The sequence below is a fragment of the Uranotaenia lowii genome, chromosome 3, assembly GCF_029784155.1.
Source record: "Uranotaenia lowii strain MFRU-FL chromosome 3, ASM2978415v1, whole genome shotgun sequence".
Taxonomy (NCBI): domain Eukaryota; kingdom Metazoa; phylum Arthropoda; class Insecta; order Diptera; family Culicidae; genus Uranotaenia; species Uranotaenia lowii.
The window spans coordinates 79,190,884-79,208,501 of record NC_073693.1 but is presented as its reverse complement, the minus strand read 5'-3'; the positions used below and the strand labels follow the sequence as shown (position 1 = coordinate 79,208,501).

The window sequence follows — 17,618 nt, the reverse complement described above, 5'->3', positions numbered from 1 at the left end:
ATGATCATCATCGATCAAAGGTTGATTAAATTTATGTTTAACTTTAGGCATTGAAGCGGCTTTAGCATTGACTATTGAAGTTGTCAAATTTTGTACAGCCTAATCAATATCTTCTATTGAATTCAGTGGAACGTTTACATCCAAATTACGTTCAATAAAATTCCTATATCGCTCCCAGTCAGCTTTTTGAAAGTTTAATGTTGATTTTAAAGGGTTTTCAATGGGACTTTGGGATAAAGAAAAAATTACTGGAAGGTGGTCTGAATCGAGGTCCGCATGAGTAACTAATTGACTACAATGCTCGCCAAAATCCGTTAGAACCAAATCAATCGTGGAATGATTTCTAATTGAAGAGAAACATATATGCCCATTAGGATATTTAACAGTATAATAACCTGCAGAGCAATCATCAAACAAAATACTCCCATTTGAATTTGATGAAATATTATTCCAAGATCGGTATTTCGCATTAAAGTCACCAATAATAAAAAAAAATGATTTTTTTTTCTGGTGAGTTTCTGTAAATCTCTCTTCGAAAAAGTTTTTTGTTCACCGCTACATTGAAAAGGCAAATATGCGACAATAATTATAATTTTCCCCATAGACGTTTCTAATTCAATTCCAATTGTTTCTAAGACTTTTATATTGAAAGAAAGAAGAAGTCTAAATTTGAGACGAATATTGATGAAAATAGCTATAGGACCCCCACCTTGTCGATCAAGACAATCATTTCGTAAAATTTTAAAGAAAGCTTTGCTTTTTAAGTAAGTGTCTGGCTTTAAAAAGTTTCAGTGGTGGCAGCAATATTTGTATTTTGAGTTTTCAAAAATAAAGAGAATTTATCTTGGTTAGCCAGCAAAATCCGGGCATATGATTCCAAAATGTCGACTAAAAATCCGGGCAATATCCGGGCAAATTTGGTCCAAATCCAGGAATAACTCAAAACAAATCAACGAAAAAAACATGAAAAAATTTTTTTTTCATCAGCAGTTTTTAAATCGTATTTTATGCTTTAAAAAAACTTGTCATGGTTATTTTTATTGAACTTGTTAAAAAAAATCGTTTTAGACGCATAAATAAAAAAAAATTACAACAAAATTGGTTTTTTGTTTGTTTTGGGAAATAAATTGAATAAATCCGGGCAGAATCCGGGCATTTTAACTGAAATCCGGGCTACCGGGCCGGGCCGGACTTCTGTCAAATTTTGTGTTAAATATCCGGGTAAACTCGAATAAAACCGGGCAATCTAGCAACCTTAGTTTATCACCACCAAAAAGGCATTAAGATTTTTCATGATCGAATGAGCCACAAAGCATGCCTCTGGCATTCATTCTACAATGTTTAATGCCGTGACAAAAAGCTTGACAACGACGACATTGCGTAGTATTTTGGAGAAAATTGGTAGAAGACTTTCGAAACGGTTCAAATTTGACTAGACAATGAAACATAAGACGAGCCCTTTCAAGAATTTGCAAATTATTAACCTGATCTTTTTTAAAATGGATCTACTGGTATTATTCGTGTTGGTTCTTTTCCTCATTTGAATTTATTGAATCGGAGAAAAACCTAGCCAGGAATTCAATTCGGTTGTGATTTCAAACGGTGTCTGATCGCCGATGAGACCACGAAGTACAGCTTCAAAAGGACGATCACTTTTAGTGACGTTTGTAAAAAACGGTGTTTTTTTTATAATTCGAATAATTTAAATTTTTTTGAAAATCATTGAAAGATTTCGCCAATATACGAGCAGTTCCCTATCGACCGATTTGAAAAGAAATCTTCACATCCTTGACGGAAGTGACGATTTCTTTCTGACAGGCATTGGAGTCCGGAATTGTGACCGTAATTGGTGGAACCTTTTCGTTTTTAAGAGTTTAAGAAGATGAAGGTTTCTTAGTACTCATATCAGAATTAAATATGAATATTTCCTCATCACCGATGTTATAAAGGACATTGAATGAATTGAAAATTTCAACTTATTTGGGCGATGGACCTGAATTAGGTTCGGCAATCCGTTTTCTTCCTGCTCTTGAGCCGGCCGATGACTTCCCCATGCTGGAAAGAAAAGAGAAAAATATGAATAAAAGAAAATGAAAATAATTTTAGCACTGAAAATTGCTGATTGAAAATGTGATATGTTCCTACAGGTACACAGCAACGATACGATGCTCCTGCATACGTGTTGATGGCTCAACGCGACATATGAAATTGACAAATAATCCGTAAATTACAACGCTTTCAAAGCGATAAAGATAAATGATAAATTTTTATTTTCTAAAGGCAACCGAGTTAACCTACCTACCTACCTAAGGGTCCAGCGCCGATTGACCGGCGCATAGGGCTGAGATAAAAGATCTCCACTGCTGGCGATCCGGAGCCAGCGTCTTCACTTGCTGCCAGCCAAGGTTCTCGTCAACTGTGCGGATTTCAGCGGCTAGACTTCGCCGCCACGAGCTTTTGGGCCTGCCTCTTCTTCGATGCCCATCTGGATTCCAGTCAAGCGCCTCTCTGCAAATCTCGTTTTCATCTCTTCGCAGCGTGTGCCCAATCCATTTCCACTTACGTTCCCGGATCTCGATTTCTAGCGCCTTTTGATGACACCGGCGATGAAGTTCAACGTTTGAGATCCAGTTGCCAGGCCACCAAGCGCGGATGATGTTCCGCAGGCAGCGATTCACAAAAACTTGCAGTTTTCGCGTCGTCACCGCATATGTGCACCAAGTTTCACACCCGTACAGCAATACGGGTTTGACGTTTGAGTTGAAGATTCGGATCTTAGTTCGTAGAGAGATCTGGCGTGACCGCCAGATGTTTCGGAGTTAACGGATTCTTCAATTTTCACAAAAATAAACCACAAATTAGTAACCACGACAAAATAGTTTTATTTACAATCAAACATTATAACATTGAATCACCGCTAATTTAAGTTCTCGCTATCACCGAGTTTCGGAACGTAATTTTAACGTCGGTTGCTCGCATATTGCTGTTCGGTGCCATATATTCCTGCAGGGTCGTAACGGTGCTCGGTGATTTCCGGTCGAACGGGAATCCCATGGTCCTCGCGTCCGGATAAACTCGATCCCTCAAACCACAGAACGAATGTGAATCGTTGCAGTTAACGTTTCTGAAAGGCTGATTTGTTAGAAAATTTCTTAAGAAATTATGCCTTAATTTTTATACGCACTCGTCAAAATCGGGTCCAGCTTTGTCGCCCAGAATGTTCGATACCATGACGAAAAGATCGAATTGCATGCCTTCGGGGGTCCCCTTTGGAAGTAGCATGTGCTCGGGCCATCCACAGCCACAAAAACGGAACTGGTTCAGATCATCCTTGTTGGGAAGTTCTTTCTCGGTCAGGATCGGCCGGAACATTCGGTTGTACGAGATGGTGACACTGGATTGATCCGATTTTCTCGTTATTCTGTTCGCTCCCGGCAGGACTGCAAGGATACATTAAGAAAAATATAACTGATGTAGGATAAGTGTATGTAAATTTTGAACTTACGGTTGACTTCGAATTTATCCATCTCGATCACGTATCCTCTCCATTCTTCAAATTTCAGTGGTAAATTGCGATCGTCGCCTTTGGGTCCCAAAAAGATTCGGACTGTTCCCCTTTTAGGTTCCGAATGGCTATTATTGACGTCAATGTTGAAGGAAAATGGAGCGTGTTGAAGGTGCGTAAAAGTGGCAAAGACACTTCCCTTGGGTCCAAAATCTAAACCTGCTGCTAAGTCAACATTGGATCGTTGCCAATAAGTGAGCAAAACATTTGGAGGTGCCTTGGCTCGATTCAACATAGCGTTTACACCTGTAACGGTTATTCCTGGGTACGAAAGCTGTTTGAAGGTTTTTAAAACGTTTAGTTCATTCAATAGAGTAACTTACATCGTTTGGCGTGTATGGAGTGAGAAGATTTTTGTGACGAACAAGAACATCATCGATGAACGCATGCCACCGGTAGAATGTTGGATCACGCATGGCGGTAGCAACGTCTCCCATGATTCCGTACGGTTCCAGGAACGTGTCTTCAGGATCGTGGCAAAAAGCGATCGCTATATGACCGGATATGTGAAGATTTCCGTAGTACTGGGGATTGATTGATAGATCGGATGCTTCTACGATGTTTGACAAGATATCGATACCTTTTTTCTCATCCAAAGGAATGTTTTTACCAGATTTCTAGACAACAAAATAGAAAATTAATTTCATAAAAATATATTTCACAGCATAGGGCTACTTACATCCGTAACATATCCGGCGTCGATTGCAGCGTAGATTCGATCTCGCCACTGTTCCATTTCTCCAATTGTAAACTTCAATCCTTCAACGTTTCTATTGATATCCTTCAGCACAAAGTCTTGAGGTCGTGCGGCATATGGACGCAAGTCTGTGCTGCGTACCATTTTCGGGAAGTAAGCTTCCGGAATGCGATCCCGGAAGTGATGCATCGTCTTTACTCGTTCCAGTGAATTTGCGAAACGTTCCACATTGTAGCGATGGATCAGCTGCTGGTGCATATAGAAGAACAGCTCTCCTCGCCGATCTTTGTCAATGACTTCAACTGGACCAGCTGTCGGGTATACCAAATGCCAATGCCAATGGTGGAGATTGACGCCAATATCCTCTCTGAAGTAGGCAAGACGTTGCTCGTCCTCTCGATCTGACGCTGTGTAGTTCATCGGTAGGTCAACAGCGACCTAGTCAATTAAACATTAAATCAGTGTGTAGATTTTCTCTGCCGAAAATGTATTTTTGTTGGTTTGTTTGGTTTTGATGACCACACTTTCTTGTGGTTTTCTTTTAGTGATATTTCTCGGTGATTAACGACGAAAAATAAAACTGATATTTTTTACGTTTCGGTTTAATGATTTTCTGCCATCCTCAGGAAAAAAAAAATGTTTTGCCGCGTTTTTCCTTTACGGCCGTCGTACGGTTTTTTTTTTCTGAGGATGGCTGAAATTGTAGTAAGCCGAAACATAAAAAACAGTAGGTTCATTCTTTGTCGTAAATAACCGAAAAATATCAATTGAATAAGACTACAAGAAAATGTCAATCAAACTCACCCGATTTTTCTGCAAAACGACTTTACCCTCCTCGCGTAGCTTGGGGAAAACGGACGGGTCGACAAACTGATCCGGAAATAGTTCCAGAACCGATGGCAGATTGACGCTATTCGTATCGGGTCGATGCTGAACGGCAACAGCAAATGCATACTGAAACAGATAAGGATTGAGACGTTCTCGACAGTATGCCCCCACAGCAATCAGCGAGGGTATATCGGGTTGTCTCAGGAATAGCTCAATCAAACGTCCCGAAATCTCTCGATGCTTTTGAATGAATAACGAAAAGGCTCCATGCTTGGGAACCTGCTCGGCATAGGCGATGTCCGGTTTGGTAACGTCTCGCACCGGAATCCTCACATCCACATCATTGCTGAAACGAGTCTGCAGATCATCACCCAGCGGACGGTAACGATCGGTGAGAAAACTCTCCGGGAGCTCCAGAATGGTTTTGCCATCGTCTTTCGGGTAAAATGTCGGTTCCAGGGGCCGTTGCAGCAGGGTTAGCACATCGTTCTTGTCGGTCATTTTGCACTCGAAAACCACGCCTTTCACCCAAGCACGCTCAGTCCACGATCCACAATCGAGCACGAAAGGGACTGACGATAAATTTGCACTACTGACCCTTTTATAGCGTTCAAATACGATAAGAACTTTTTTTGTGGTTTATTCGGTGGTTTGGCCAAATCCACAGATGTGAGCTAAAACCACAAGTTTAAACATCGGTATCGTTAATTTTACGACTTTTAAGAACCACCCTATTCGAGCGCAAAAATACTGATAAGGAGTGCATTCGTTCCGTTTTTTTCTTTTCTCTTAAACCCTTTTGGAGATTTGAAACGACGGAGATGAATAATTTAATTACCGTTCATATAATTTGTTTGTGCGCTGATGCTGTTTATCGATATTTTCTGTGATAGCAACTTTTAAAAAATCATAAAAATACTGTGTTTTGAATAAAAAGGACCTTTTTATGTCAAAATACGTCAAATTAGGTAAATTTTTTAATCAATATTAGAATTATATAAACTCAGATCCTGTTCGTTTTTGGCAACATTCGATTTTGGCACATGCCAAAATCGGACAGTTTTTAGAATCAACATTATCTGTTAGTTTTCGCTAGAACAGGACCAACCCTTTGAACAAACGCGCCAATTCGAATTGAAAATCCTTTTGGTGGGCCGCACTTAAAATATCACTTACAAACAATTTGTAAAGCTTCGTGGATAGGTACAGAGGAGTATTAAAATTTAACGTCATTCTTTTATGATAACAGGTTTTTTACAAATGAAAACTGTAAAAGAAAAGAAGAAACGAATTTGTAAATTATTTATATCGAATGTTAGAAACAAAATTTAACACGATTTTATAAATACAAAGCGGTCAATACCAGCTGAAATTGATAAGGTACACCACTAAATCTGAATTAGTTTTATGGGAATTTTTAATGATTTTAACTTTTTTGCAAGCATAAACGATTAATTATCGAGGTCTTTGTAGTATTTAATACAAATTTGAGCTGTTTTCTGAAAATATCATTACATACTACTTTTCATCACTTCAAAGTTTTATTGATTGATTGATTTATTTAATTTGGGTTATTTAACCAACTTTTTGGCATTCGTGTCCGCTTCAATGTTTTATGGAAATATATTTTTCTATTGGAAATCATTCTCTTTCAAGCGTTGGACGTTGAGTTTTTTTTTTCTAAAATACCTGTTTCCATAATTTAAATTATTCCGAAGACCTAATTTTTGCGCTACAAACTCTAGAAAATTGAATTTGAGTAAATTCCCAAATTTTTAAACAATTTACCTTCAAGTTTCAGTTCTCCATCTTGATTTCCCAGGTAAACTTTTCTGCCATTTTTTGTTCTACAAAAACCGTCATCAGTAACCTGAGTGATAATTCATCGCCATTTGAAGGGTTTTCCATTGTACCAAAAGCATTTCCATATATTCCCTCTCTGGATAGCCATAATTTGCTTTTTTTTTAAATTTTATTAAAACTCGATTTCCTTTTTTTGGTTCGTATAATAGTTTTAACCGTTTATTCCAGACAAGTTCATTCTTTATCAAGCAGATGGTTCTTTGGGCTTGTGATATAGCTCAGTTGGCAAGTCTGTTGTCTCCTGAGCCGATGTCCGCGAGTTCGAGCCCAAGAGTAAACATCGAACACAGTTGTACCGGATAGTTTTTCAATAACGATCCGCCAACTGCAACGTTGATAAAGTCGCGAATGCCATAAAAATGGTAAAACGACTATAATCGAAACAAAAAAAAAAAAAAAGATGGTTCGTTCTTCATAATTTACTTACCGAAGTTTGAAGCTTTACCACAGCGATGACAAATAGCCTGGAAAATATATTTTTAGTTACAAAAGTAATCACCGTCTCCTCAGCGTTAGAAGTTATTGAAATTTATTGACTTAAATACGATTTCCGTGCTTATCTTCGAGAAATTTTTCCACGAAGCGCCGATTTTTTTATACATTGCTTCTTAATAAATTCATATACAACTGGGATCAGATTTTGAAAGCTTATCTAACTTAGATAATGTAGATTGCTTGTATTAGAGTAAAAGGACACAATTTATCAATTTTTTGCATGATTTAGCTATGCAATTTCTGAAAATAGTCGTCTCAAACTTCTTCAGCCAAACCACATTTTACTTTTGATAATGAGTCATATTGCTTAGAATTCCATGTTGGCCCATTGAACATTCAAATGTTTGTGATAATCTGTAGCCTTTCGTTTTTTTCATTTCAAATTTTGAAGTGATAATTGAATAACAGGGAAAAAATGTCTTCTAAAACAAAATTGTGTTTTTCCTAATCATAATATTGTACTTTTGCCTTAAAAAGAACACAAGAAATGCCAGAAAAAATGTAACCATCAGAATGGCTGTAGGGCAAGCTACTGACATGTCATTTTTATTCTTTTGGTTAAGTTTTGGCAGACAAGTGTTTTATAACAATCTTTCGAAGAAAAAAGTCTTACAAAAAAGAAATTTGCAGTGTCCGGCACAAAAACGCTAATCCGCAAATCACTAATTAGTCCACTAACTTTCGGTTAGCGAATTCATTTTCTCGCTAAACTTTTCTTCAGCTAGCGGATAAGAAAGTTCCGCTAATTTTTAGTTCCGCTAACTGAAGAACGCTACCTCTTTGAAGTGTTATTAGGTCATACACTTATAGATCATAAATTCGGTATCATACAGATTCAAAATTTTGAATCCCATTGATCATGTATTTAAATTTTCGTTCAAGATTGATTTCAGAAGCTATTCGATCTCGATTTTGACTGGAATCATAGGAATAAGCGACATTTTGAATTGTTTTCACTTGAATTTATGTCTGAAGCATAGGGTAACGGACTTATTTTGGACCAGAGGACCAATTTTGGACCACCTTGTCTAGCTCTCTTATAAAGCAACTAATAATGAAAAAAATTTGTACATTTCATTAAGTGCCCGGGCTTCAACAATATTTGCTAAAAAAATTCATGATTATTTAATTTATAAGAGAGCTAGACAACGTGGTCCAAAATTGGTCCTCTGGTCCAAAATAAGTACGTTACCCTAAGCCTTCTTTGGATATAAAAGAGATGAAAAAGTTGTGAAAAATGAAATTTCCAGAACAAAATAAGTCAATAAATCAATAAATCTTTTGAGTATTAATGTCAAAAAATATGCAAAACAAAAAAAAATCAGACAAAACAAAACATCTGACTAAAGAGAATCTTTGCATTAACTGATGTAAAAAAAATGATAAACGGGTGAATATTTTGAAAAATTTGATTCAAAAGTTTTTCCTTTTACTTTAAACTAAATACGCGAACTAAAAGTTGAAGTGTACTGACGCAACTGATATGGACTATTACAAAATAAGTTCGAAAACTTCCCCCATTGATAACCTTTAACAACTTTCCTAGTCAATATTGAATAAAAATGGCTGCAACATTTGTGTTTTGCTTATCTTTTTCAAAACTTTCTACTATCGATTAGCGATTAGCGCTTTATTATAGATCGATAACTTTTACGCAACATTTAGCGGTTTTAATTAGCGATCGCTAACTTTGATCAAGTTAGCGATCTTATTAGCGCCGCTAACTTTTCAGTTAGCGATGCCGAACACTGGAAATTTGTATAAAAGCTTCACGGGCGGAACTGCGTGTTGCTCATCCTTGAATAAGACAATCACATAAATACGTTTCTATGCTCTGAGATGGTGAAAAATTACAACAAAAAAAAATCAACATTATTTCAATAAATGTATAAGGTACTTTAAAATGACAAGGATGAAAATTCGAAAATTAAAAAAACAAATGCAAAAAAATACTAAAACTGACATAGAAAAACAACTAAAAATGATGAAGTATGACGAAAACAGCAAATATGACAAAAAAACAAACTTTATTTACAAAACATGAACAGTGCAAAATGCATTAAAAATTTGGCAAAAAAATAGTGGGTAATTGACTTAAAATTACGTAAATGATTGTTATTATTATTGTTAAATAGTTATTTTGTAAATGTAAGAAAAAGACTTAGATTTTAGAAACATTTTATTTTGGCAACACAAAGTATTCGGGCAAGTTGCCAAAATCGAACGGGATCTGTATATGCAACATATAGCTTCTAACTTCAGCTTACATATTCAGTATGAAAGAGCACTTGATAGCTGATATTCAGCGGTTTTCAATAGAATTTTGTTTTTTTCCAATTTTTTTTTCTTAGACTTTGAATAACGTTCGTATGTAGGTACATATGTATGTATGTTGGATATCCACCATGGATGCACGGATTCACTTCAGTTTCTGCCTAAGTATGAACTTACAGTCCAGAGGTGACTCAGCCTGTGGCTGAAAACCTCTTAAAAAAGACAAAAAAATAATCTTACAGTTAATTTTTACCCGGACCTCATGCTTCGTTTGAACTGTTATGGATTGAATGCATTGCGTGTGTTGAAGTAGTTATAAATTTTGGACGAACGAGTCAATTTGGAAACTGTTTGAGAATTTTTATTCTGTAGGGGACATAACGAGCACCCGGGGCGCAGTGGACTTCCCTCTTTTCTTCGAAAGTTAATTTTTTCTAAAATATATTTTCATGAGAAACAGTTCTGCTGTTTCCATAAATATTTTTTTTTAGCAAAAAAGAAATATTGTTTATCCCTATACAGAAATTGAAAAAACAAACTTGGCCTTAAGTGAAGAAAAAATTATTATTTTCCAGCACTGGGAAATAAGCTCTACGGGTCCAAAAATCATCTGGATATCTTATGTACACTTGGGTGGCAATGGATCTCTGGGTCTAATTTTGAAAACCGATCATATGCATATTGCAGAATAGCCCAAAAAACTGGCTTGTGCAAAATTTCAGCTCAATTGAACTTGACTTGAAGGTGCCTCGAAGCGCACAAAGTTTCGGTTTTTGAACCTCAAAAATCATCAAAGGATTTCGGATTTTTTTTTGTTTCGATTAGGTATAGTTGTTTTACCATCTTGATGGCATTCGCGACTTCATCAACGTTGCAGTTGGCGGATCGTTATTGAAAAACTTATCAGGTACAACTTCGAAGTTTACTCTTGGGCTCGAACTCGCGGACATCGGCTCAGGAAGCAACTGACTTGCCAACTGAGCTATATCACAAGCCCTTCGGAAAAATAGAAATTTAAATTTTGATGCAAAACGACTTAATAATGCATAAATTATCGAAATCTGGTGATATTTTGGAAAAAGAAATGTTGTCAAGAATCGACATTTAGATGGAAATTCGATAAATCGAATTTCTGGGACTAAGTCGGTTTTCCGAAAAACGGCTTAGTGCAGAAAACATGATTTTAAGCCATTATCTTTTTTTTAGATAACACCAGATTTTGACGTTTCACGCATTTTTAAGTCGTTTGGCATCAAAACTAAAATTTCGGTTTTGCGATATTCCTGTGGTCACCCCTTTTGTGATTTTTGAAATTATAAAGTCGATTTTTCACATTTTTTTTTAATCACACCAGATTTCGATACTTTATGCATTTTCAAGTCATTTTGCTTAAAAATTAAAATTTTGATTCTTCAGAATCCCTTTGGTCCCCTGGTTGGACTTACCTGGAGTTGAAAGATTGCCCGGATTTATCCGGGTTTGCCCGGATTTTTAATTCAAAATTTTACAAAAGTCCGGTCTGGCCCGGTCGCCCAAATTTTATTAAAAAGGTCGAATTTTGAAAGGATTTTTCGACTTTATTTGCCATAACAAATAAAAAAATATTTTGCTTTGTTTAGCTTAGCCTAGCTTAGTTGACTACTCATATCCACCTTAAATCATTGAACTTGAAGTTCTTAGATATGATCATTCTTTCAAAACTTCAGATAGCATATTTGATTAGACTTTGCAAAGAACAAAAAAATATTGAAAAAAATATCATTTATATGGCCATTTCAGCAAGTTTTTTAAAAATAATCATAAAAATTGTTTAAAAGCCAAAAATACGATCAAAAAATTGCTAGAATTTAGAAAAGGCGGACTTCGCTTGCTAGAGCTGTTAATAATTGCATGAAATGTTTTTTAAAGGTTTTATAAATCAATAAGTTCAATAGATATGCAAAAAAAAATTTCAGATTTTTAATTCTCATCCTAAGGTTCCAAAAATCCAAAATTTTTTTGACTCAAAAACGCTTAAAATTAAAAAAAAATATTTTGAAAATAAAAATTTAATATAACATTGAATATCTTTTCTGGGATACACGTTAGGTTTGTGCTTTGTTCGCATGAAATGCACTGCAAGGATCTAGGAATGTTTTTCATCCAAAGTTAAATTTTTTGAAACTTTCAGAACATCTCTAGCGATTTTTGAAAGAAAAAATGGTTTTCCCATACAAAATTTAAACTCGTTGCGCTAATGGATCGCTTCCAAAACTATCATTGCTATTTCTGGCAGCAAAGCAATCAAAAAAAATTATGGGTGGTGTTAAAATTTAGGAATTTGAAATTTCTATGAGCATTTTCTGCCGTATAATCTAGAAACGAATTCTAATTGATGAAGTGCACTGAACTATCTAGTTCTGGCTTGTTTAGTTTACACCTGACGATTTAGCTTACTGTTAAGGTGTAGCAGCGGTAATCAGAAGATTCGAGTTCGATTTCTGATCAATTGTTTGTGTTCTACAAACAGACATGCATTATTTTATTATAGCTTTGTTTGATGGATCTACGACTCACCGTTTAGTGCATGATAATGAATAGTAAATAAAAAAATGCTACAACAGGGAATCGAACTCGAATCCTCTGATTATCTCTCCGACACCTTACCAATAGGCCAAATTGTCAGATGAAACAAATCAAGCTATATCTCTATAGTTCTGATGACTTCTTTGAGCTGAGTTCGTTGCTAGATTCTACGTCAGAAAACGCTAATCGTGCCCCGATTAATAGTGCTTATACTGTCTCAGGGGGGTTCTCATTATGCTCCTACATTGACTGATTTTCAGCTTAAGGCAAAAAAATTAAAAATGCCTTTTTTAACGTTTTTATCTACTTTTTCAAATTTCAACCAGTTAGTCTGAACACGAAACAATAATGTTACTGTTTAAAGCTGTTTTCTATGGTCGAATAAATATCCTTCTTAACGTGGTCACTATGCACTTATCTACCCTACACAGTTCGAAAGATCTTGACGGAATGAGAGAAAAATCACTATTGGGTTGAAAACACCTTCCGTTGGAGAAAAAAAACAAAGAAGTAACTTTCAGTATAAAATCAGTAAGAAGCTGACTTCTAGAATAATCTGCATGTCGGCCAGATTTGAAAATTGACCCGATAGCTGAATATTTTTGCCACTCTTTCCCTTGAAAGAATTCAACTTCTTCAATTTATAAATTTTTTTTCTCGCACTGTAATATTAACTGATTTATTCAATCATCTCACAGCCTTTATATTTAACATGAATAATTCCTATTAATCAAATTACATAAGAATCTTTTTTTAAATGATTCTTGTGTACATGAAATCGGGCTTTGGATTTTGTTTCCTTCTACGATTATTCTGGATCTTCTTGTAGAGTTACATTTAAGCCACCCAGGGCATTTTCCCAAGATTTTATACATAATGCATCTTAAATTTCGAGAGAGTCGTTTTTAAAAAAATCGCTGAAAATAAAGCCACTAAATTTCGTTTGAAAAGAATTCTGCTAGTAACTTAATATATTATTTCAGAGATAAATGTTGAAAAAAAATCAGGCATAACTATTCCTACGAGTTTTTCTTCTTCTATTCCGGCTTAATGTTTGCACAAAAGAAGGTCCGATGTATAGCATCAGACATATAAAACAGTTTTCGGCACTTCCGATTGAATTATACCCTTCCAAACGTTACTACAAGGTGCTCTCTTCAGTCGTGAAATATTTTCGTTTCTAAAACCATGTAACAGTATGCAGACCGCTCAATTTCGAGCCAATTTTAATGAGGATATTCCCATACTGCTCTAGTTTTCAGGAAATTTTTAGCTGCTGCTGCCCGTGACGTAGTTGCAAACATCCGGCTCCCTACTTCCAAATACCAGAACTGGAAAAAACCTTCACCGCAATAGTTTCCCAAGAAGCAAGGTTCCCGCGTCCATTCAAGGACGACGCATTAGTGTGGTTTTGGTTGGGCAAAAAGGGCGGATGGCTTTGGCCGCAATCGCCGGAAATTTCGTTTTTTCGCCCAATTACCACAGCGAGTAATTCCTGGACCAGGACCACACCGTGAGTTTCGGAATGATGTCGGTCGGCAGCACTCACTTTATATAACGTAGGATGGAATTATGACTTTGATACCACCCCTGATTGCTGCTCAACATTCGAAACGCCAAAGCAGATAAATAAAACAGGATTTAATTATAATTAAACGATGATAATTTGTGCTACTACCCGTTGCTGTGTTTAGCGAAATTGTTGGCTTACGAAGACGTTCAAGTAACCGATAAATTTCCTCACTAGCAGCATCCGGGAGAACGAAATTCGACGTAAGAGCCCCGGATTAGGTCCGGTATCGAAAAATGTGTCTTGAGTGAGCAATGTTGGCGAATGTACGGTTATGGTTTTATGGTACTCCTTTAGGGGTAGGAGCTGAAAATTTCACCATCATCATCGGTTGCGAAGATGTACCGACATTTCTTATTCGCACATTTCGGTCTTTTCCATCGGTCGGAATGGAAGGCAAAAGCCTTTCCTGTGTTCGTCTTTTGAGAGGTTGCGGTGCGATTAGGTGTAGTAAATCTTGCGAAACAGCACAGATGATTTGTGGCTGGGACGTTTCTCGGTTGTAATTTAACGTAAACTTCCCGGCAATGAAAAGGTATTAACTAACACACATGCTGCTCTAGTTTCGAAATCGACCATCACCTTTGAATATTTTATATTTCTAGAAAATATCTGGTTTCCGAACGTCCAAGATTTCCTTGAAAATCCGTATTTTTTTTTTTTTTAAAATTATATTTTTTTTTTCTTGCGAGGGGCATCAAGACAGTCCAGAGCTAAATAACAACGTAGGAATAAAGTACACAATTGAAGCACCCAGAAACAGCTACTGTTTGTTCAACTGCCCAAATACCCTAACCCGGTAGAACACACAAGACGACTTCGGGTAAAAATACCAACGTAGATCGTTTTTCTCACCCACATAACCGAAACAAACAACAAATTGACCACTTATGCTTTTAAACGAAGCAAAGATTGCAGTCCCGGTAGCTGCAGGTAAGAATGCACTTGAAATATTTAAGAAGCAACCGTTTGGATTCGAAAGAGCCGGGAGCTTAGACATATCCAAATCGGCCCGCTCTGCAAAGAAAAGCTTAGACAGCGTTCCATATCTTGGAAGGAAACACGATCAGAGCAAAAACAAACAATCAGTTCAGTTCAGTTAGCTTTCGTTTTCATGACGGAAACTCAATGTTTCTTGGGATACCAGAATGATTCATCAAGTTTGGGCTACTTGAAAATATTTTGGATTCTAGCTGACGCGATTTGAAGTGTGAATGTTTGTTGTGTTCAACGATGCATTTAGAACATTACCGGCAGCTGGTTATGGTTTGCCGGAAAAGTGAAAAATGTCAGTAAAACAATCATCTTTAATGATGTTTTAATATTTTTTACATCATCTTTTTTGGAGTAAGATCATCACTTTTTTTTATTTCAATGTTAATTTTTGATAGAATTTCGGGAAGGTGTGGGCTCTGGATGGAAGATTATCAAATAAAAGTTAGTAATATCTATAAAAATACCCGATTTAATATTTATACTTGACAGTGGATTGCAGTCTTTCTTACAGTCTGTTAATAACATGTGGACACATACCTTATAAAATCATAAACAAATCTATCTATATATATAACTAGCTGACCCGGCAAACTTCGTTAAGCCTTTGTATTTCGCAAAAATAATGAACATGTAAATAAGCAGAAAAGAGGTAAATAATTACTTACGCTCATGAAACTGGATTGTTACCTTCAAACGGAGTGAATCGACACAGTTTTTTGACTATTTTCGTAATACTTCTGTCATATTATGGTAGTGCCTACCACCAGGGGCAAAAATTTTCGAAGAAGATTGACTTCCAACCAAACTGGAAAGCGAATATCTTCTGGGATAAAGTTAAAAATCTATTTTCTTCTGTTTTACATTTTTTTTTCATTTACAGAGGATCTTGACACCGATATTTTCAATTTCTATTCACCGCAAGACAAGTGCCAAAAAGTGTTTTGTTGAAATGTGTCGTCATTTTAAGCAGTTTTGATCAAATGTCTTTCCTTTTTCGCCAAAACCATGTTTGAAATTTTCTTTATCGTATAGGTACCAAATTTGTAGAAATGGCACAACACTTTTCATGGTATGAAATTTCGCGATTTTTTTATGCTGCAAATATATAAATATCAACAAATTTTTATATACCATTCTGTTTTTCGTTATCTATCATGCATTTGATATGTTCTCTGTATTAGATAATCTCCTCTTAGTTTTTAAATGGATGCTTAAGCACTGAATAAAGAAAATTAGAACATTCAATATATGTGTATGTACATGGAATTTTTAATTCACAGCAATTTCAAATCAAACGGTTATGAAATCTTTTTTTACTTTGAGATCTTGAATTCAAAATCAGAAATGAAATTCAAAAAATCTTTGCAAATCTAATTCAGGTTTCATCATCTCTGTTTTGGATCTTGAATCATATTTTCGTCGAGACTAAAATTTTTATTTTCCAAGCTTCTTGAATTTGAAGATGTTATTGAACCAATTATCTGTTCTTGATTTCGGATACTGAGTGTTGGAACAAATTATGAATTTTATTTTTACAAAGTCAACCCTATTTATATTCTTAATTTTGTTTAGTTTTTTTGCACCTTAGTATGAAAGGAAGAAGTGGATAGTATCTAACATTTCCTTGGTGATGAAATTCACATAGAATTACAAAGTTAATATCATTCTATTCTCGAACTAACTACATTCTTGACGTTTACAAAAACCAAGTAAATCAATTTTTGGTCGTCTTATTCTATTAATTAAAAATTAGACGTTCTCTTGTTCTCTTGGTGTTATACCATAAATATGAACAGAAGATTCTGTAATGGAATATTTCATTTTTATCTGTTCAGTTGTTTTGGATATGTCAAAACTTCCACAGTCATACGTAGATTATTATTTTTCTTGAATAATATGACAGTCTTTCATTTAACCGGAAAATAAACAAAACAAAATAACGGAGTAAATAAAAGCGGTCAGAATTTTTCCCGCGCGTATCTTGGTCAGGCAAATTTATTATATCTAAAAACCTAACAATATCCGGGCATTTAATTTCAAAATTGTCAATCTAAAATCCGGGCAATACCAAGCAAATATGGGCTAAATTCAGAAACTACTAAAAAAAAAATTAAAACGAAAAGCACATCAAAAATTTTGAATTATATTTTAAACATCCAGAAGCAGTGCATGATTATTATGTTAAAAGTTGCTCAAAAAATTTCGTTTTAGTACACAAAACTAAAAAAAAAATTAACTTTATAAGAGTTTTTTTTGGCAGATGAAATGACTAAATCCGGAAAATTCGGGTTTTTTTTTATCAAAATCCGGATAACCGGACTGTACGACTTGACCGGGCCCTTTAAATTTTGTTTTATCAATTACCCGGTCAAGTCCGGGTAAAACCGAGCAATCCGGCTAGCTTTGGGCAAATTAGCTTAAAAAATATTAAAGTTGCCTTGATGCTGAAGCAAAAATGACAATTTTCGAAAATTGGTATACTCCATGCCGGCTTATTGCGCTCTTTTTTTTTCACCCCATGCATACGGAAGGTGAACAATTACATCCAAGTATCCATTTTACTGGTGCCACGTGAAAAGTACACTTTCCAAGTAACAATTTTAGCTTTATTATGGTCAGCAAAGTGTCGTTTGGACCATAGCATTAATCTTCATAAAAAGCTAAAGTCCATTCTATAACATCACCTGGACTCTAATAAAGCCAAAATTAGGCTATTTGGCCCTATCTTAGGAACGTCATCATGACCAATTATTGTTGGTCATCAA

General features: G+C 35.7%; 1 protein-coding gene across 1 annotated transcript; it reads right to left on the bottom strand.

Moving 5' to 3' along the window:
- Positions 1-2,862: 2,862 nt before the first annotated feature.
- Positions 2,863-5,653, bottom strand: LOC129754377 (phenoloxidase 8-like). The gene is made up of 6 exons (XM_055750397.1): positions 5,067-5,653; positions 4,245-4,700; positions 3,889-4,182; positions 3,506-3,839; positions 3,185-3,440; positions 2,863-3,124 (listed from the first exon to the last, which is right to left on the bottom strand). The coding sequence occupies exons 1-6, from the start codon at positions 5,589-5,591 to the stop codon at positions 2,923-2,925; spliced, it is 2,067 nt and encodes a 688-aa protein (XP_055606372.1). The 5' UTR covers positions 5,592-5,653; the 3' UTR covers positions 2,863-2,922.
- Between the last annotated feature and the right edge of the window lie 11,965 nt (positions 5,654-17,618).